This window comes from Phallusia mammillata, chromosome 1, assembly GCF_965637545.1.
Source record: "Phallusia mammillata chromosome 1, kaPhaMamm4.hap1.1, whole genome shotgun sequence".
NCBI classification, from domain to species: Eukaryota; Metazoa; Chordata; class Ascidiacea; order Phlebobranchia; family Ascidiidae; genus Phallusia; species Phallusia mammillata.
Genome location: NC_137252.1, coordinates 12,641,626 through 12,660,894, shown reverse-complemented (window position 1 = coordinate 12,660,894; position 19,269 = coordinate 12,641,626). Strand labels below are relative to the sequence as shown.

General features: G+C 35.9%; 4 protein-coding genes across 4 annotated transcripts; 2 read left to right on the top strand and 2 right to left on the bottom strand.

The window, feature by feature from the left end:
• Positions 1 to 1,003: 1,003 nt before the first annotated feature.
• On the bottom strand, positions 1,004 to 5,757 carry LOC145219745 (uncharacterized). Its single transcript, XM_080087067.1, has 11 exons — positions 5,677 to 5,757; positions 5,390 to 5,537; positions 5,221 to 5,323; positions 4,833 to 4,955; positions 3,887 to 4,733; positions 3,384 to 3,479; positions 3,152 to 3,278; positions 2,300 to 2,328; positions 2,155 to 2,209; positions 1,842 to 1,903; positions 1,004 to 1,600 (listed from the first exon to the last, which is right to left on the bottom strand). Exons 2-11 carry the CDS (start codon positions 5,527 to 5,529, stop codon positions 1,500 to 1,502), a joined length of 1,683 nt encoding a protein of 560 aa, XP_079943193.1. The 5' UTR covers positions 5,530 to 5,537; positions 5,677 to 5,757; the 3' UTR covers positions 1,004 to 1,499.
• Positions 5,758 to 7,054: 1,297 nt separating this feature from the next.
• Positions 7,055 to 7,822, top strand: LOC145219753 (mitochondrial import inner membrane translocase subunit Tim17-B-like). Its single transcript, XM_080087072.1, has one exon. The coding sequence runs from the start codon at positions 7,165 to 7,167 to the stop codon at positions 7,654 to 7,656; it is 492 nt and encodes a 163-aa protein (XP_079943198.1). The 5' UTR covers positions 7,055 to 7,164; the 3' UTR covers positions 7,657 to 7,822.
• Positions 7,823 to 12,122: 4,300 nt separating this feature from the next.
• LOC145213327 (turripeptide OL11-like) lies at positions 12,123 to 12,769 on the bottom strand. Its single transcript, XM_080081559.1, has 3 exons — positions 12,645 to 12,769; positions 12,435 to 12,524; positions 12,123 to 12,184 (listed from the first exon to the last, which is right to left on the bottom strand). The coding sequence occupies exons 1-3, from the start codon at positions 12,725 to 12,727 to the stop codon at positions 12,145 to 12,147; spliced, it is 213 nt and encodes a 70-aa protein (XP_079937685.1). The 5' UTR covers positions 12,728 to 12,769; the 3' UTR covers positions 12,123 to 12,144.
• A 5,909-nt stretch (positions 12,770 to 18,678) lies between these two features.
• Positions 18,679 to 19,122, top strand: LOC145214207 (PI-actitoxin-Avd5a-like). Its single transcript, XM_080082699.1, has 3 exons — positions 18,679 to 18,802; positions 18,861 to 18,950; positions 19,021 to 19,122. The coding sequence occupies exons 1-3, from the start codon at positions 18,726 to 18,728 to the stop codon at positions 19,067 to 19,069; spliced, it is 216 nt and encodes a 71-aa protein (XP_079938825.1). The 5' UTR covers positions 18,679 to 18,725; the 3' UTR covers positions 19,070 to 19,122.
• The last annotated feature ends 147 nt before the right edge of the window (positions 19,123 to 19,269 follow it).

Sequence of the window (19,269 nt, the reverse complement as noted above, 5' to 3'; positions counted from 1 at the left end):
TAGTCAGTATTACGAAAACACATTTAACCAAGGAACACTATATACGGACCTAAAAAGTAGTTTTATTGAAAACATTAACAGATAGCTTGTGTATATAGACCTGCGCTGATGATGACAACTGCGAATGTTGAAACGTCTACACAAGATGTATTCTATATACACACGCTCTCTGGCAGTGATGTGTTTTTTCCAACAATATATGGTCATTTTGTCCCTCTATTCTGTTATTCTGCACGCATTTATTTTATTGCTCCTACGCATTTGCAAACGCCCCCAGGGGGCGCTATCACCTACTTTGTAAACCGCCAAGCTGAATGCGAAAAACGAGTCTTGTGTAAGTTTGCGAGTACTAAGCCAAACAAATTTGTGCGCAATGTCAGGTTTGCAGCACGTTTAGACTTTCAGAAAAAAACATTTCGACTTCAGAATTTTCAATTTTCAATCATCTCATTATACCACAGGTTTTTTAACACGGTTGACATGTTGCATATATCTGCCAGTTCATTGTGAATATCTTTTTTCGTGATTTTGTTTTTCAGACTTTTTGTGGTGTGGAACATGGTTGTGGTGGGATTAAGACTTTCTCGAAAATTTAAACTATCTTCCAATGTTTTGCTTTCGGCCTCGCGATTTTTCCACTCATTGATCACGGTTTCCACACAGCGGCAAAATCTGCTCTTTCTTAATCCGGACCATTAGCAAAAAGAAGGGTAATCCCCCGGGTATTAAATAATTTATGCGGCGACAGGAGCTACGTCACAAATGGCAATGACAACCTACAGAATGTCAATCTTTGTTACGTCACAAACGAAAAATGCCCACTGGGAATTAAGAAAGTGGTTCGGTCAGGAGTTACTAAGCAGGCAAATGTTGCATTTAACTTAAGCTTTAGGTATGGTGAAAAAACATTTGTGCTCACCATGTAGTTTACTAGAAGGGTCCACAGAGTATAGTAATCGAGATTTAAGCTGATTTAGACCTGGTTAGATTCCTCTCAAGTGTGTTTTCTACGATAGATATACTTTTATTTATTTTCGGAATACAAAAATATACACATAGGTCATATGTAAAGTACACCCCACTGAACAGTTAACGAGTATTTTGAGTAGTGATGTAACAAATCGTCTAAGTTAGGTTTGTGCCGAACAGAACATTCGGCACAGTTTTTTTCTGCAAAAGTTTGGCCGAATCTTGTGACGTTACGCAAAGTCGTACGCTACGCATTTGACAAAAACCTATTTTGCGCAACAAATTCTCTTCGATTAAATCGCTGATTAGGCCGATTGGTTCAACAAACGGAAGCTTTACCATATCACTGGTTTAAAGTATTCACAGTGGAAAGTACAAAAAGAGTGTACAATAAACGCTACAAAAAGATGCTTAGATTTGGACAGAAACTTTAGCGCACCTAATCAGTTGTTTGAATATTTGATTGTTTCGGTCACAAGATTACTGTTTTGCGTTAGTGACATAGTGCCTTCTTTACCTAGGATGTTAAATCAGTCATAAAAATCAAAATCATCGTCGTCAAGAGGGCCGCCTCCGACCACTTGGTGGCGTGAGTCAAAACTTTCATCTTCAGTGTCTGTGTCCCAGGGTGCTAAAAAAGTGGATCAAGGTTTATATTGAAATGTCAGCAAAACGAGGAATTCACATTTGCAAAATATTTTGCATGTTCATGGGTAATTCCATTTGTCACTCCAATACACCGTTACACCATACTTACATTATCATTTTTTATGTAACTGTAGGTAAGGAATAACTGCACGATTTGTGGTAAATTTTTTGATTAAAAACACAAAGTTGCCAATTTACAATCAACCAAGACATTTATTTTATACCTTTGGTGCTCTTCTTCTTTTTTGGCTCTTCTTTTCTGGTATTTTGCTCTCGATTACTTTCACTAAATCAAAAATTTTATAATTGGACAAAAGATTAAATAAGGTAACAAAGGTTTTGGCGTTTCCCTTCATGTCAATTAGATCCAAGTTTTTTTTTATCAAATTTAAAAACTTACATTAAACAAATGTTAATGTGTACCAGGAGTGCACCAAAACAGCAAATGTTCAATCAAGTGGGACACTGATGCTTTTTAACTTTTCTGTTTTTTTCTGTTTGCGATGCTTAATCTCATAGTCTGTTTTTGAAACTTACCTATGGTGGGAAGCTGTTGGAATGTGTACAACAGGACTTAACTTCACCACTGAATCTGCAAAAATATTTTGGCATGAAATTCTATACAAGTTTCAGAAACTTATGCTAACAGTATGAAATGGGCAAATCACCCTGCTGAAGTTACCTGGCTCTGATTCATCTTCATCAGAATCTCTACAAACACAATTATATATATTTTATTTCATTGGCAACTGTTTTGCTACATATCAAAATTTGTAAGCAAAGTTCTACCTACATACAAACAGTAAAATGATAATGTTGTAAGCTTCAACAATCTGGCAAAAAATATCAAGGAGTCGAACCGGAACCGAACCCAAACCCGCGAACCGGTTGAGCAGTTAATTTTATTAAACCCGAACCGCTAATTACGATTTTCCAAAAACCCGAACCGGAGTTGAACCCCATATTTTGTTTGGCGTTGGACCCGAACCGGAACTGAACCAGTAAAAAATGCAGTCTGTTTTATATTTTGTGTTCTCTCAGGCGAGCGAGATAACACTTATAGGGTGTGTCAAAAATAACAGTGCACTATCGAAATTCTTCTGCAGTTTTATAATGCCAGGTAGATGATCGGTAGATTAAATTGAAACAAAAAATTTGAACTGGTTTAAAAACTGCAAACCGGTTCGGACCGGATAATTTGCCCAAATCGGAACAAAACCCGAACCCGAAAATATACATGTTTAAAAACCTAAACCGAACCCAAACCCTTAAAAACAAAACGAAGTGAACACGAACCGAACCTGAACCCATATGACAAGCGGTTCGACTCCCTGAAAAATATATTATAACCTTGGTTTTCTAAATTTATTACTCAAATCAAGTGTTAGCAGACTTGCAAAAAACGATGCATATGATCCTATGTACCCTTTTCCTCCTTAACCTTAAATAATATGAAACATTGCTTAACATGAAAATTAATGAAAGTTGTTTATTACATACAACAGAATACAGATACATACAATATTGTTAATACCTTTCATCATGATGCTTCGGTGACAAAACTTCTTCCAGGTCATCATCTTCAAAAAAGCCACTTGCTCCATAAGTGCTTGATAAATTCATTTCATGGCCTTTCAACAACGCCTGGTATGCTGCACTTGCTGTTAAACAACACATAGAAAATACACATGACTGTATTTTAACAAAAACATGACTGCCAAGTGCCAATCATTTCAGTCAAGATAGCAACACATTAGTTAACATACATGTAAGAGGAGCATCAGTCCTTGGTGAAGTTTCAGTTGTTAAACTTTCACTGAGATTGCTTTCAGCGTTGTCCTGGTGACCAAGGTCTTTGATTCCTGTGAGAACATTGATTCATTACTAGACATGACAGTGGACACATAACAAGAATGCAGGTAGGTACAGTATGTTGACAACCCAAAGGTGCAAATATTTATGGACCAGTGTGCTTGTGAATACATATTTGTATTCTTGTTTCACTATGTTATAATTTTTGATTAAAGAATAATACTCTTATCTTATGCCATTCAACAGGCTATTATTTCTACACTAAATAAAATTAATATACAAGGCAGTAAACATTAGAAGTCAGGACATAAATCTGAAAGCACAGTAAACATTAGTTAAGCCGGATTCGATTATTCCGGATCTTCATAAAATTAGGACAAAACTTGAGGTGCAAATGATTTGAAATGGGATAAGAAAAGTAGTTGAGTCTTTCTGCAAAACTTTATGTCAGATTTACCTGGAATTGGAACAACAATTTTGTTGGGTGAAGTATGTGAAGCAGCAGATGTGATACTTGAGGCACCAGATAACAACACATTCTCACTTTTACTAGTTGATACAGGCTGTTGGGTTGATTCTGTTCCAACTGTGTCAGGTCTGGTCTTTTCAGGGATAAAATCATTGTTGTCAATAAAATCATCACTATCATCAGATGTGAAATCATCCGATATAATGTCAAGTATATTTTCATATTGCTGGGGTTCAGGCCTTTGGGGGATATTGTTGGTGCTTGAAACCTGAACTGTTTTAACTTTATTTACAGGTGCTGTGTAACTAAAGGAGCCTTGTGGAAGATCCAGAGGTGATTTTATACCCAAACTGGAAACAGTAGAAGAAGGAGATAAAGCCAGTGGCATTTTTTGAACAAGGTTTTGTCCAGATTTTCCAGTATCAGATTGGTCACCATCAACACTTGTTGGAAGATCCAATGGTGGGACTTCAGTATTTTTTGGCTTGTGCTGCAAACTGGCCGAGCTAGCAGCTTGTTGTGCACCCCTAACACCTGTGTCTGGCAAGGGAGAACCAGCTTCAGATCGCGAGACCAGGTCTTCATCTTTTTCTGCAACATGTGCTGGCTGCAATGATACACTGGTGTCTGACACGGGGACCAGTTTGAAGAGTGGGCCTTGAATTTGGGAACTAGAGTGATCTAATATTGGATGAATGTTCGCTTGTGGTATTGGCATGTCAGGTTTTGTTTTTACATCAATTCCCCGTTTCTCCAGTTGTCGTTTAGCTCTTGCATAATCCATCTCTTGTTTCCACTGAGGATACTGTTTGGTGATTTCTTCTTCATACTGTTTCTGTTAAAAAATATAGTTTTGTATCAGTTTATAATGTATAAAATGGAATTGACTATTAAATAACACTTCGGCTAAATTTTTAAGCCTTGCTGTAAATACCTTCATTTTGCGAAGACTTTCTGTTTTATTATGAAGAATGTTGTACTTAGTCTCCAGACTTTCAAAATCCCGTAAAAGCTCTTCATTCCTTTCCTGAGCATGCTTTTCTCTTTCACAAACTTGCTACAAGAAATTCAAATGATGATGACGAGACCAAACAGATATTTTTTGTGACAAAGTCATGTTATGTTAGTAGGCTTGATCAAAACTTATCATGAAAATTTGTCTTAAGCTAACATTAAGTTATAGTCCTTACAATGATTGATTTTGTCGGCATCAAAACGAAGAAATTCATTTATTATTTCCTATTGTGAAATAAAAAGAAAACAGCTGGAAATAGAGGTCCTATTCTACATAATTTGCAGTGCTTTGTTTGAGGTTACTATACCTTCCAATAAGCCCGAAGCTTCGTGGTACGAAGGCTTTGCAATCGCTTATCAGACCGAACAATTTTGTAGAATTCTCGTTCTAGTTTTGATCTTTCATGTTGTCTTAAATTGCAATGTAAAATAGCATTTAAAAAATCAATCGTAACAGTAATCCGGTAGCAAACTTACATGTTTCCCAGTTTCTCCTGAAACTGAACTTGCTTGTCATAAAAAGCGATTTCGTCCATAATTGTGGCAACGAATCCAACGATTGAGGATTTACAATGGTAAACTTTTTTAAAACAACTGCACAATAAGCACTCAACCATGAAGAATTCTAAAAACAAATTTTCCTTTCAAAACAATGCAGTTCCAAAAAAACTGATTGCTTTGGTATTGTTATAAAAACAGAATAAACAGTCGTACTCGCTGCTTTTACATAAAATAAACAGTGTTTTGTTTCAATTTTCACTCACAACATTCGTCCTTCAAACGATCCCGACATTGCTTGAGTGTTGTGTCTTGTGTGCTTCATGTAGCAAAAATACCTATTAGTTATAATCATAACAATTTTAAGTTACAAAAAAGAAATTTAGTAAAACAAGTGACTTAATGCAGACAATGAAAAGAAAACAATTTTTGTTGAATTATAGAATACGAATACTAGTATTCTATGGTTGAATCACACTACGACACCTTACGGACGATTACCACGTTCTTGCGTCAGTTTGTGAGGTCAAAAGGGAACAAGATTGTTCTGGCAAGGTTAGCAGTTGGTGTATTTTACTATTTTCTGAAGCTTTGTAAGTAGAAATAAACATTTCATTTTTTCAAATAAAATGTTTGTTAGGTTTTCTCTACAATTGTTGTGCTTTTTACTTGTGCATTCCATTGCCGTAATAGTATACTATACAACAACTGCAGTAAAAAGTGTGGAAAGTCTGTTGTAGTTGTAGTCCATGAACTTGAACGCTATGAAGAAACTTTTGTCAACACAGACTTTTAATTTAATACCTGAAAATTCAATTAAAGTCTTTGCACCAATGCTGTACAAAATATTACCCCTTTATATGCAGAAAACCTTATTTTGCAGTGAGAAATATTTCGTCTAAAAATGACCATTTTAGGATGATGAGAGATTATGGGAAGACTTCCTTGCACATTGAAGCAATGTAATCATATTACATATAAACCATTTCTGACCATGTCAGTGCTGCATGGCGGCAAACAGCCAATTAACAGTTTTTCTGAACCAGTTTATGTATAACATTAAGAAGTTCCTTCTCAAAAAAATTGATTCTCAAGAAATACATAAAAAATTCTCAAGAGAAATTATGTCACATATCATAAACAAAAGTAAATGTGACTCCTTTATTATGTGTATTTTTTGTCTTGCCCCCTAACGCACTGGACACATTACTTTTTCCCTTTGCTGCTGAAACAGTGACTTTTAATATGCATTGCCACTAAACTTTCACCTTTATCAGGCAGTAGTCATGCTTATAACACAGACCTACAGTCACTTCGTTTTTTTTTTGGCGGAATCACTACTCGCGATTGCTACCAGAAGGGAAAAAGCCTACAAACAGAATTTTTTGTTTGTCTTTGTTAGAAAATCTGCTTCATTTAAAATTTTGAGGCTCTCGAGATTCTTGAAAATTGGATTTTTAATTTCTTATTTCTCGAGAATAAAATGAGTTAGGAAACAGAGGAAACCTAATTAAGACACCATGTTGGCAAACTGTTAGCCAAAATTGGGTACAATAATAATTGTTGCACATTGAAGACTGAAAAAACTAAAATTATTAATTAATTGGACTTGTGTACAATTGTGTTTAGCCTATGCTCATCCAACATGATATTTTTGTCCCTTAGTGTGTGTTACATGACAACTAGCTATTTATTACAAATTTTAAGGTAACAAACAAATGTTATAGCATAACTGAAACTGAAGTGCAGCCACCATGGATTATACAAGAGACCCTTGTCCATGGCGAATACTGGATGATTGCGGTGGAGCGTACTCCCTAGGATTTGTGGGAGGGGGACTTTTTTCCATGGTTGCTGGAGCCAGGAATGCCCCTAAAGGGATCACAAATCGATTAATGGGGGGCATGGCAAATGCTCGGATCAAAGCCCCAAGAACTGCTGGCAGCTTTGGAGTATGGGGATTAACCTTCTCTTTATGTGACTGTTCCTTAGTTGCATTAAGGCAAAAAGAAGACCCATGGAATTCTATAATGAGTGGGGCAGGAACTGGTTTTATTCTTGCTATCAGACAAGGAATGTGGCCTGCAGTTGGTTCAGCTGCAATCGGAGGCATTCTTCTTGCTATGATTGAAGGTGTCGGTATTGCGCTTAATCGCTTCCAAGCAGACATGTATAAACAACAACCTCCACAATTAGAAGATAGTAATGATGCAGTACAAGGTGGGCTGCAACCAGCAGCATATTGAATCCTATAATTTTTGTTATATTCACTACACTGGGCATGTTGGAAAGTTACAAATTCTAAACAAGGATTACTCACTGATGCATAGTTATAACCAAATATGTTGTGTGGTATTGTAGTTGCCCTACCTTTTTTATTTTGGTTTTTGCTTCAATAAAGGTTAAAGTTTACCCTTTTGACGAAAATTTCTTATGTTTTGTGATGTTTGCAACTAAAAAGACATCAGGTACTTGAATAGTGTTGTTTATTATAAATTATTATAAATACCACTGATTGTTATCAGAGCCCTCCATAATAAAACGGTTATGCAGGGGCGGCTCGTGCGAGGGGGCTGCGGAGCTGCAGCACCCCCAGTATTTTTACTTGACATTCCTATTCCAAGTTGTTATACAAAACAATCTTTACATATAGTTTTTATGTTTGATCAGTGTATACTAAGAATAACTTTTATGGCATTAATCGGCATTTATTAAAACAAAATTAGTAAAAATTTTGTATTATTTAAAAAAAAATCAAAATAATGATAAGTTATCTATGGCGGAGCTGCAGCTCCAGTTTCGTGACGTTTTCAGTTGTGCGCATGCGCACTTGGAAAAGCTACATGCCGGGCGTAATAGGCGAGAGGGGGCTGTGGCTCGCGCAGCCCCTCCCGTGACGTAGCGCTAGTTGTGTGGTCTGCTTCGCGTCAGTGAGCTCCAAAGCCAAACCCGTGTACTGCGTTTTTAATTCGACAGTGAGTGCAGTTAAATAATTATTTTGCTATCATTAAATTTATTGTTTGACTGTTAGTCGTGACTTTTTAAGATGACTGTAAGTGAGTTTCAGTTTTTACAGTTATCATTGAATTAAAAAAGTGTATCTAACACCTTGAAACAGAAAAAAAGGTCATCTAACACCTTTAAAAGTCACAATTAAGCTTTATAATAAATACCTGAATTAAAAAGATTTGTGAAAGTATGGGACAAAACATCTGCTACTCCAATGTCATGCATGAATAAGCAACACCAAGAAATACTCAGTTTTAGTTCCTATAATGCTACCAAAGAAAAATTAAATTTGTGACTGTGAAGTTAAATGCCTCACTGAAATTCAGGCAATATCAAATGCAGAACAAACAACTGCAAGCAACAGGAATTTTGAAATGAAGACAAAAAAAGAGTGAAGACAATTTAAAGTGTGGATTTCTTAACACACCATGTGGACAGTATTTGCAATCAAGTGCAATCATGTGTATTGATATAATGGACATGTACTGTTTGTCTAACCAGTAGCTGCTAAATTGCTTCACAGGAAGTGTTTCTTAAGAATGAACATTCTACAGACAAGATAGTAGTGACACCAAGCACATCCTATTGTTGACAAAGAAAAGCTAGTTACTCAAATGAAAATGTTTCTGTAGATCTGATGTTTATGATTACTTTGAAAATAATTAATCTAGAGATGATGTTTTGACAAATTAAATTACTAGGATGAAAAATCCTTTTTTGCTCTTTCCATGATTTCTTCAAAGGCAAAACAGTTCTTTATAACACTGAAAAAGATGCCAATTTTTCTGAGGAACACCAATATTTCCAAAAGACTTGCACTTGCAGTGCTAGCTCTAAATAGAAAAAAGTTTCTTAATTGTCATTTGGAAATCAAGGAAAAAGCTATCAATTATCATGCCCAAACTATAACTTCATAATTCATTTTGGTTGAAAAAAGGAAACACAAGATTTAAAAATATGGTTTAAATTTAAGTGAGAGTGTTGTAAATTTTAAAGCTTGAAGGCGTTTTGCACTTTTTATAATAAGTGTTTTATAAGCTATTTGCCAGCAAGCAGCAATTATAGCAGTTAAGAAACTAAAAAACAATTAATAGTCTGTACACAAAAATTCAAGAAAGATGTTTAAATGAACAAGTTCTGAAACCAATGTAATGTGGTTGTTAAATTTGTTAGTTATGATACCAATAAAAAGCTGTATGGCTAGTTTTTTTGTGTGACAATAATCTGTGAAGTGTCATAGAATATGTTGAAAACGCTGACTGTGACTAAATTTACTTAAATGAAACATGACAATTTTTGTTGTCGAACTGAAATACTTCGACCTTTTTCGACTCATTTATATCTATTTTTTTCTATATTCCTGTTGTGTTTTACCGTATTTACAACCGCTTCGTTTCGAAGCTGTGCCACGTGTGTTTTTGTTTTTCACAGTATTACTGAACGTTATTGTGTTTGGCCCGTCGCTGTGCAAGTAAACAAAATACACAAATGATGCCGTCTGCTGTTTACACTCGTGTACATTATTGCGTAACATAAATTACGTCACAATGGAGTTGCTAGTTAAGATTTGTATTACTTGTTTTTCTACACAAAACAAATGGCTAGAAAACTAGAAATGTAGCTTTTCAATATATTGCCAACTTATATATGTTCAGTAAAGGCTAAAATTTGTGGAGGCAGCACCCCCACAAATTTTAGGCACGAGCCGCCACTGCGGTTATGTAAAAAAAAAATCTGAAACAAAAACTACATATCTCGGGTAGATCATACTTGATTCTTCAGGGCCAGCAACAATTATTACCAATATTGAAGATGCCCCATAGCTGATATGTTTAAAGTAAGATGTAAAGTAGCTGCATCACTTATTGACTGATTGCTGAAACCTTGCCACCAGTATTTTGTAAACTGGCGCTTGTTTGAATGATCTTTGGACCAAGTGGTGCATATTGCATCATACTTTATTGACAAACCCTGACAAAACGATCTTGTATTCGACAGCTTATAAACAACGGAAATTTGGTGGAGTTTTTAACAGCTCCATGCTGTATGCAAAGTCTGTATAAAAGTATATGTTTTATATATACTTTGTCGGTGTGTTAATAGTTTACGCTGATGGTTGTGCTTTGCTGCAGGAAATGTTAAGCAGAAAAAAACGATGCTCATAAGCCGATTTTCATTTGTACGAACAGAAGGTGTCCGACAAATATGTCTCTTTGCAGTGTGATACGCTATAATTTTCCTTTTTACCTCTGCACTTAACAATCCGCCATTTTATCTATTCCACCCCTGATATGATAACAAACGTGAGTTGGCACATACTTTTAGATTTACTGACGTAGTCGATAACCGTCTATCATAGAATTCAAACAGGCATCACAACCAGTAAAATTCCATTTATACTAGTGATGCACCGAAGGTTGGGTTGGAACAATTCAGCCGAATACGCTGTTTTTCGATGTTTCGGTTTCGGCCCGAACTTTTTTGAAAATTCGGCCGAAACCGAACTTTTTAAGCGCATGGAATTATTGCCTGAACTATCATTTTCACCAATACGAAACCATAAATTACCTAGTTGTTGTATCTATAAAATACAAACCACGTTGTCTACAAAATATTACAAGTTTAGAAAGCTTCCAAATGGTGAAAGTGTTTTTGATTTGTCATAATTCACTTCACTCGAATTTCGAATCAACGACACAAGGTTCAGTTGAAAACATCCATAAGAACAGAGATTTTAGGTTTGGCCTGGTTCGGCCGAAATTATTCGGCCTCGTGGCCGAATATTCGGTTTCGGCCCGAACCTTTTTAGGCGGGTTCGGTGCATCACCAATTTATACTTCTCTAAACTATTTTTATCGTTAACGTCATCAAAGGGTAGTTTGATCTAGCTAGCCACAGCCCCTAAGCACAATTTCAGCAAAAGTGCAAGGGTAGTCACAATAAGTTTTTCGCTTTAACAATTTTTCTTTGTACTTGATAATTTCGGTGTCCCCTTTTGACATCAAATAAAAGAGCAGTAGGCTATGCCATACTGAACTAAGTATAGGCCTATTAAAAATGAAGTAATTAGAGACTATGTGATTTTTATGTTGGGTGGGCAGGCAACGCCTTAATGCGTTATGCTCAAAATGAGTCCGCCACCGAGCTGCCTATTTTTTACAATTTTGTTGAATCATTTTTTTACTTTGACTTAGTCAGTTGGTGACTTCTATTTAGTTCACCCTATCAAGAACTACTGAGTCGGAGTTATGCCGCTCCTGTGTCCTGCTTAGGAAAACACAAGCGACTGGTGTAAGATTAGAACCCACAACCTTGTGAACAAAAGGCGGTTGAATTAACCACCCGGCCGCGACATTTGCTCGGTTTAATTCACCATGGCTTATCAACCACAAAATTATGATACATTTGACGACTGAAAATTTAGAATCCGCAAGATATTTTATTAAACATGATTTAAAGGTGCTTTTCAACACAAGTTACTCGTTATATTTTGGAGAATTCCTTTTTTTTATTTTGTACTCGAACTGACATTTTACGTTCCACACAAACTAAAAATCTCGCAACAAATGCTCCGCATGTTAGGTTTAATGTGATAAAATTCTAAATTAGTGTACAGGAATAACATTACTTCTATTAGTTCAGTTTATTGACAACAAAACATCAACAATTAACGACAATTAATGTTACAACTTGTGTAAAAGATCTGGAAAGAATGCTGAGTTTGTTCATGGACACGGCCCATCAGTCATTGTAAGAAGGCCATCTCTGTAAAATATTTTAAAATAAGCGCCGTTAATGTAGAAGTCATGACTAAATGCATTTTGCAAAAAAATAATTTGATCCGATAATAGGCTATTATTTGAAATGCATATTTAGCATTCGTCCTCAGCGACGTCTGAAAGTTTATTGTGGATCCACATCCCAAATTTATCACAAATACAAAACTACTTAAAACAGTTTAAAAAGACCCAATCTGAAACAAATTAACAGTTTTGATAAAAAGTTTTACACTCACGCTTGGCAGTTTGCAACTTCGAAAACGCAGTCATTTGAGTATGTGACCCCGTCACTTCCACATACAGGCCAGTATATGAAAGTGCAACGTCTAAAATAAACAACATTGAGTTTGTTTTACAAAAAGCCACAAGAAAAACAAAAAACAAGGTGTGATAAACTGGTTAAACATGTTTCTTTCAGAGTTTATCGCAAAATAGCGCCAACCTACCTCATACACTCGCTAGTAGGTAGAGCTTGAATCGTTGTGAGACAAAGGAGGGCCATAACCAAGATTGCGAATGATGCCTTCATTATAGATGTGTTTGGGTAGTCACAAAAACCTTGTAAGTTTTAAATACGCTATGATATAAAATAAAACAAAGGTTATAAAACACCCTTTAACATAATCCCATTTTAAAATACTATACACTAGATTCTACTATTGTAGCCGTCTCGCAACAAACGAACCTTAAGCATGCCTTAAAATATGTCAACATTGTAAACTGCAACTAAACTAAACCTTCTCTGTGGTCAAACACTACAAGTTGCGCTTTTATAGCCTATAGTCCGATGGTTGATGTTGCAATCTCAGCAAAAATAAAGCGATACAGCCAATAGAGATAAGCGCAGCGGAAAAACATCAATATTTACCAGAGAACAACGAACCGTACTGTTAACGCGTTCTGCCCGATTGACTGACCGCTTTAGTCACCCCTCGGACGTCATGTTACTGTGTTGATGTACGTCATGTTAAAGATAGGAAAACATTGGGGCAAAGTGGGGACTTGTTTTCGCTTGCGATGTTTCGAGAAAATCACGATAAATCACTTACAAGTGTTTGTTAGTCGTTTAGGAAGTAAACTAAAGTTCAATGAACTTTTGGACAGGCAAAAAAACACCTCAGCTAAAACCCCTTTAAAACTGAAAATAATTGTCGTATTGCTCTAACCCAATTTTACTGTCCCGAAGTAGCTTATTTCAAAACTCGTTTGCTTGTTTATTTTATTCTTAAAGACCAATAACTTCTTTGCACTGAACCTAAAGTTCGTGTCATTAGAGTTGCAGGTTGTTGTTGTTTACCTACAAATATGCAACATTAGGGGGGGGAATTCGAAAACATCACGTCACATACTGGGTCTGCTAGATAATGTAGATATTCTCAAACCAGGAAAAAGTAACAGATTCCTAAAAAAGCACATCATTCAGCAATGATTTCAAAACCTAAATTGTCTCGTAATAACGTTGTAATACATATCAATCAGCAACCTGATGTGTCACCTGGTTTTCTAGCTAGTGTTTCCAACAATAAATCGTGAAAAATAAAATCTTTAAGGATTTTACTAACTTTTGCAGTTTCTGCGCATTGCCATACAGCAGTGGTTCCCAAACTATGGTACGCGTACCACTAGTGGTACGCGAAGGTCTCCAAGGTGGTACGCGAGCAACTTATTAAGTTCACCCCAAACGATCGCAAATGATCTTCTATTGATTAGCATTATTTTAATTCACACAATTTACGTAGAGCGTGAAATTTCATACTCTATTCCCTACTAAATTCTAATTCCTTGTGGTGTATTGACGCATTGAACTGTAAAGCAGGGTTTCTTTGTGACAAAATAGGTTTATTATGACGTAATGAATCTGTTATTACAACGTAATAAGTCCTTAAAGTCAGATTTTATAATAAGCTACTAGTTGTGTTGACAGTAGCACCGTAGCGAGGGCGGTAAAAGTTTGACTAATTTTTGTTTAATATTTACGAGCCTTTGGTTACTAAAGCCTAAAGTTTCTAAGGTAAAGTTAGTTAGTAAAGTTTAGTAACATTTTTATTCATTTCTAACAATTATTGTAGGTGGTACGAGAACGCTGCATGAACCAAAAAATGGTACACGAGTAGATGAAGTTTGGGAACCACTGCCATACAGGGACAGAAATATTGCAACTATACCTCGAAATTTGTCGTGCAATATGACTATTTGAATAACTTATGTGTTAATCAAGTGGTTACCAAGCAGACGAGTTGCTGCATAATTCGCTATTTTTGTCATAAACAAGTATTGGACCTTTACTGCTATTTTCCACCTTATCTCGTATGGCAGTGCTCTTCAACCGGGGGTTCCGTACAACCCTTACAGGGGTTCCGTGAACTTTAAGAGTCGCACAGGGGTTCACAGCGGTTTGGTGTAGCAATTCAAACAAGAATGATTCATAATGTCATTGTTGTGAACAGCAATGCTCGCCTGTACGATCTAGTTAACCTTGGTTACACCATTGATCAATTGTGACGTAATAAACACAGTCTTGATACACTTTGGCTAAGTTGCAAGAATGTAGAAACGACCGATCCAAGCAACATGGCAATGCGTTTTAGTGAGTCGTTTAATTGAAGTCAACTATTGCGCTTGGGGTGTGTTAAGTAAAAATGCATGTTTTTTCTATGATACTTGTATTACATTAAAATTATTTTATGGGGGGTTCCGCAAAGTTTGACAAAACACCTTGAGGGTTCCGTGCCACTAAAAAGGTTGAAGAGCACTGTCGTATGGTTCAAATTCCAAAATTGTTTTCGGTTTTCGCAAATAAACTACTTCGAAAAATGATGACTTAATTTTGATTTTATCTTGTCATGGTGACGTTAGTTAGACTTAAATCCACAATGCTCGAATTTTCCAAAAAAGTTTAATGCCTATTCCTTGAAGTTATAAAAGACGATTAGTTTCGCATAAAACGCAGTCAACCGAATAAATTCTATGACTAAATTTTATGAATTTTATGAGAAATTTGATTTTCATTTATTTTTTATTACTTTTTATAGCTGTCAACCAGGTAATATTTACAACTATTTGTCAGGTGAAACTTGGTCAATAAGTTATAAATTTATATTTAATTCCGGCCTTGATGAATGCCGAAGTTTATGATTGTATAAATGAAATCACTTGCCGTTTTCAAAACTTTTCTATATTGTGTGATCGCTTTTTCAGTGAAATTAATTTCGAATTGTGTGAACTCTATGTCGCCATGTCATTCAGTTTTACTATTCATAATTTCGCTCAGGTCATTGCGATGAAATAAAAGCAAGTCTATAAATGGAAGTTCTTAGTCGATATATCAGTCAATTCTTCCATGTGGTGCTAAACACCGCAAGTTTAAGCTCACCTTAGCATGTATGTATTTCCCTGTGTGACGTTTTTGTGTTTTTTGCAGAAAATATTTAAAGATAGTAGTAGGAGCAAAATCATTTGGCAATCATGAAGACCGTCGCACTATTTTTGGCATTCGTTCTTGTATGCCTTAATCTGTGCAAAGCACAAGAAGATCCATGTCCGAAGTAAGTAAAGCAAATAACTTCATTGCGTTAAACGCTTTAAGTCATGTTGTTTCATCGCAAAATTGTGTCTATTTCTTAATCGTCGAAAATTGTTTTGCATTTTTTTACGAATCTGGAATCGCTGATGATCGACCCTTTAACGTCAACGGTGGTTTGAAGTAAAATCATGAAGTCAAATTTGTACTTCATATTGTAAAAAGCACAAACCAAAATAAAACTTCAACGGCTAACCTGTACTAAGCGGATTTGCTAACTAGTTAACTAAAACTAACCACTTTTTAAATGTGATATTGTATACAAAGTCGACGTGGGCGTAAGCCAAATCAGCTATAACTCCGGTTGAAGGTTTGAAGATTACATCTGTTGAAGTATTTCAATGCCAATAAAATTTGTCCTTAATATATTGCAGGGGATGCACTCGTGAATATGCTCCAGTTTGTGCCAGCAACGGTCAAACATATGACAACCTCTGCCTCTTTGAACAGTACAAATGTCAGGCGTGTAATTGGTAAGTATCCCATTGCTGGAGAATAACATAACAAGCAAAGTTAAAGAAAAGTCCAAATGTTAGTACTTAACATTCTGAAAATTTTGCAAAATTAAGCTTTACCGAATTCTGTGTTTCCTATACAGACAAGTTATCATGGCAAACTTAACAACTGTTTTTCCTCTCAGGCATGCAAATGAGGGAAAGTGCCCTACGAATGAGGCGTAACTAACAAGCAACGTCCGACTAATGTGCACTGACCTCCAATTGGCTGTGTAATCCTTGCAATTAGTATAACCCTTGTACTCATGTCGTAATTACAATAAACTGGTTTAATCCTTTGGATGGGTGGATCGTTTTGTATGTACAGGGTGCGTCTTAACAGACTATAATGCAGTATTAAGGAAATAGGCTATTTACGCAAAAAAAAATGGAGGTGTATAAGCAACATAGGATGACATAGGCCTACAGACTACGACAGGCATGATGACACAGTTCAGGACACAACCTTTGGGTTGTTTAACAGCGCGATCCTTTATGTGCAATAAAGTCTACACAAACATTCTTGTTTGAAAAATGTTGCAAATAATCACAAATATTAGTTGCAACGTACCAGAAACTTAAAAACGTAGAATCATGTACTTTACGGTGTAATTAAGCGTATCACAGCATACAACAAAATAGACTGCCGTCTTTAAAGAGTAAAAATCGCAAACAACAAGCAAAATGAATTTGCTGACTTGAAAAAGTGGCTACCCATGTTTTCCTATGTGGGTAAAAATGATGCTAAGAAATCAGCATTGGCAAACCATGCAACCACCCACAACCGCAGCATTAACTTTTCTTCTGCTGAAGTGTTGGTGAAGGAAACCGATTACAACAAGCGCAAAGTTTCCTCTCGAGTCTTGGAACATCCATCACGCGCCAACACAATGAACGAAAAAACAGATGTTTTAATGTCGCTTTTCATCACTAAACTTGTTTTGTCACTATGCGATTTTATTCATTGTAACTATAGTGACTACCCTAAAAAAATATTTTTGATTGTATGAAATTAATGCTAAAAGTTCAAATATCGCCAAGCCGCGGACCTAGCTTATTGATTTAAAAGTCAAATACGAACATCAGAAAATCATTTCGAATAACTTTCGTTTCGATCAAAAACTTATTTTGAATCCAAACATTTCAAACCATGATTTGTATACAGTACTTTGAATCAATTTTGGAATGTAAAGATGTAAGCCCAACTGTGGTATAAAAATGTTACCAATGTGGGCCGTTTTTGAAAAACGTGGAAAAAAACGAGGCCTAAAGGCTCCATGTCATCATGTACGGAAACAGAGGAACCACTTCAGAGCTTTGCATGTAAATTCACAGCCTTGTACATGTTTCAACTTCAAGTAACTTACAGTTACAAAATAGTTTCATAGTCAGAAGGCAACCTTAAACGCAAATTATATGTTGTATATGTGGAAGGCGGGCTAAAGATGTGACTGAACAAACGCATTCAATTGTGTGTTATATTGTATGATCGTTGGAGTAAACCGTTGGCTGTAAATTAGTTTGTATCAATTTCTTATTAGGGTATTTGATTTATTATTAAAAACCTAAACAGATCACAGTCCTACGAAAAGCTGGGTTTGAAGTTAAAAAGTTAGGCGCATCCCATAGAAAAGTGATAAGATTTAATGCTGTCAAAAAGTAAAATTTTTGGGTTGTTGAATAAACAATGCAAACAAGCAATGTGTCGAAGCACTGATTTCGGTAAACACGATGGACTGTGTGGTTTATTGCTGTGTTGACTGGAATGTTAATGTGTAACCGAATTGTGTCCAGCAAATGTAAAATGCTTACCCCAGCTGTGCGACCATTTTTGCTGACTGGAACGTTTACAGTTGCACATTGACAGATACGTTGAGGCTAGTTGCGGGTTTATTGCGATTGATCATTTGCGATTTGCGAAAGAAAACTAATTTTTGCTGGTTGTACAAAAGCCGAAAGAAAGAATTTTTGCGGAATGTAAAACGAATTGTTGTAAAAAAGAGTATTTTAACATCAGTTTTTGATTTATCTCGGGGATGCACAACCTTTAAATATACAAAGACCGCCCACTTTAATTAAAATCAATGTTCTAACTGCTGTGCGTTGATAAATCTATTTTTCTCATTCGTGGGCTTCTAGTCTAAAAGTTCTGTTTGGCTTAGAAACGTGAAGAATTTATGATTTAGAAGACACGTAACCGTAAGCTACTTGTTTCAAACGTCTAGCTACCACAGTTTTTATTTGCGAATAGTTATTAAGCTGATGATCATTATAATAAAAACGGATTTTGAGGTACGGCCGATAAAGAGGTTAGGCGCAACTGGATATGACGAAGAAAGTCTATGGTCCCTTTTGTTCCAAACAGTTTAACGATTTTCATTATATTTTTACTATCACAGATAATAAGCCAAGCATACCAATCCTTTCAAGCGGAAAAAGATAAAATATTTAAGATGAAACTTGCTGCCGTGTTTTTGGTAGTTGCTGTGCTTTGTTTCACAACGATTCAGGCCAATCCACCGTGTCCATTGTGAGTTAAATGTCTGCATCCCTATTTAGAAAAACATTGAACTAATTTTTATTTGCAGAGTCTGCCCCTTGATTCTTGCTCCCGTGTGCGCGAGCAATGGTAAGACTTACGGTAACGAATGTGCTTTCCAAGCTGTTGCATGCAAACTGTAAGTATCGTGTAAAAGTTTGAATCAAGGGATCCCAAAAAAATTGTTACACACAAAAAATTTGTTGCAGGAGAATAAAGATGGAAATCGTCAAATATGGAAGATGTGATGATAAATAAAGATTTCTAATCATTCAAATCCTGAAAGATGCAGTATTACTGTAGTTTAATTCAAAAGGGGGAAAAATAAACCAAAATCTTATGAATAGATACTTTGTGTCATGTTAAATTGGCTGGAAAAAAATCGGAGTATAATTAGCGTAAAAAGGCCATAAATTTTGCTATGCCAACGTTGCAACCAGTTAGTCAACAAGTAAGTA

Excerpts from the sequence above, each read along its gene's own strand:
- LOC145219753 (XM_080087072.1), top strand. The coding sequence starts at position 7,165 with ATGGATTATACAAGAGACCCTTGTCCATGGCGAATACTGGATGATTGC.
- LOC145213327 (XM_080081559.1), bottom strand. The coding sequence starts at position 12,727 with ATGAAGGCATCATTCGCAATCTTGGTTATGGCCCTCCTTTGTCTCACA. Across the intron at positions 12,525-12,644 it reads CCTACTAGCGAGTGTATGAG|ACGTTGCACTTTCATATACT; the intron begins GTAGGTTGGCGC and ends TGTTTATTTTAG. Across the intron at positions 12,185-12,434 it reads GAAGTTGCAAACTGCCAAGC|AGATGGCCTTCTTACAATGA; the intron begins GTGAGTGTAAAA and ends AATATTTTACAG.
- LOC145219745 (XM_080087067.1), bottom strand. The coding sequence starts at position 5,529 with ATGGTTGAGTGCTTATTGTGCAGTTGTTTTAAAAAAGTTTACCATTGT. Across the intron at positions 5,324-5,389 it reads CAGGAGAAACTGGGAAACAT|ACAACATGAAAGATCAAAAC; the intron begins GTAAGTTTGCTA and ends TTGCAATTTAAG. Across the intron at positions 2,329-3,151 it reads CCGAAGCATCATGATGAAAG|AGATTCTGATGAAGATGAAT; the intron begins GTATTAACAATA and ends TTGTGTTTGTAG.
- LOC145214207 (XM_080082699.1), top strand. The coding sequence starts at position 18,726 with ATGAAACTTGCTGCCGTGTTTTTGGTAGTTGCTGTGCTTTGTTTCACA. Across the intron at positions 18,803-18,860 it reads GCCAATCCACCGTGTCCATT|AGTCTGCCCCTTGATTCTTG; the intron begins GTGAGTTAAATG and ends TTTTATTTGCAG. Across the intron at positions 18,951-19,020 it reads CAAGCTGTTGCATGCAAACT|GAGAATAAAGATGGAAATCG; the intron begins GTAAGTATCGTG and ends AATTTGTTGCAG.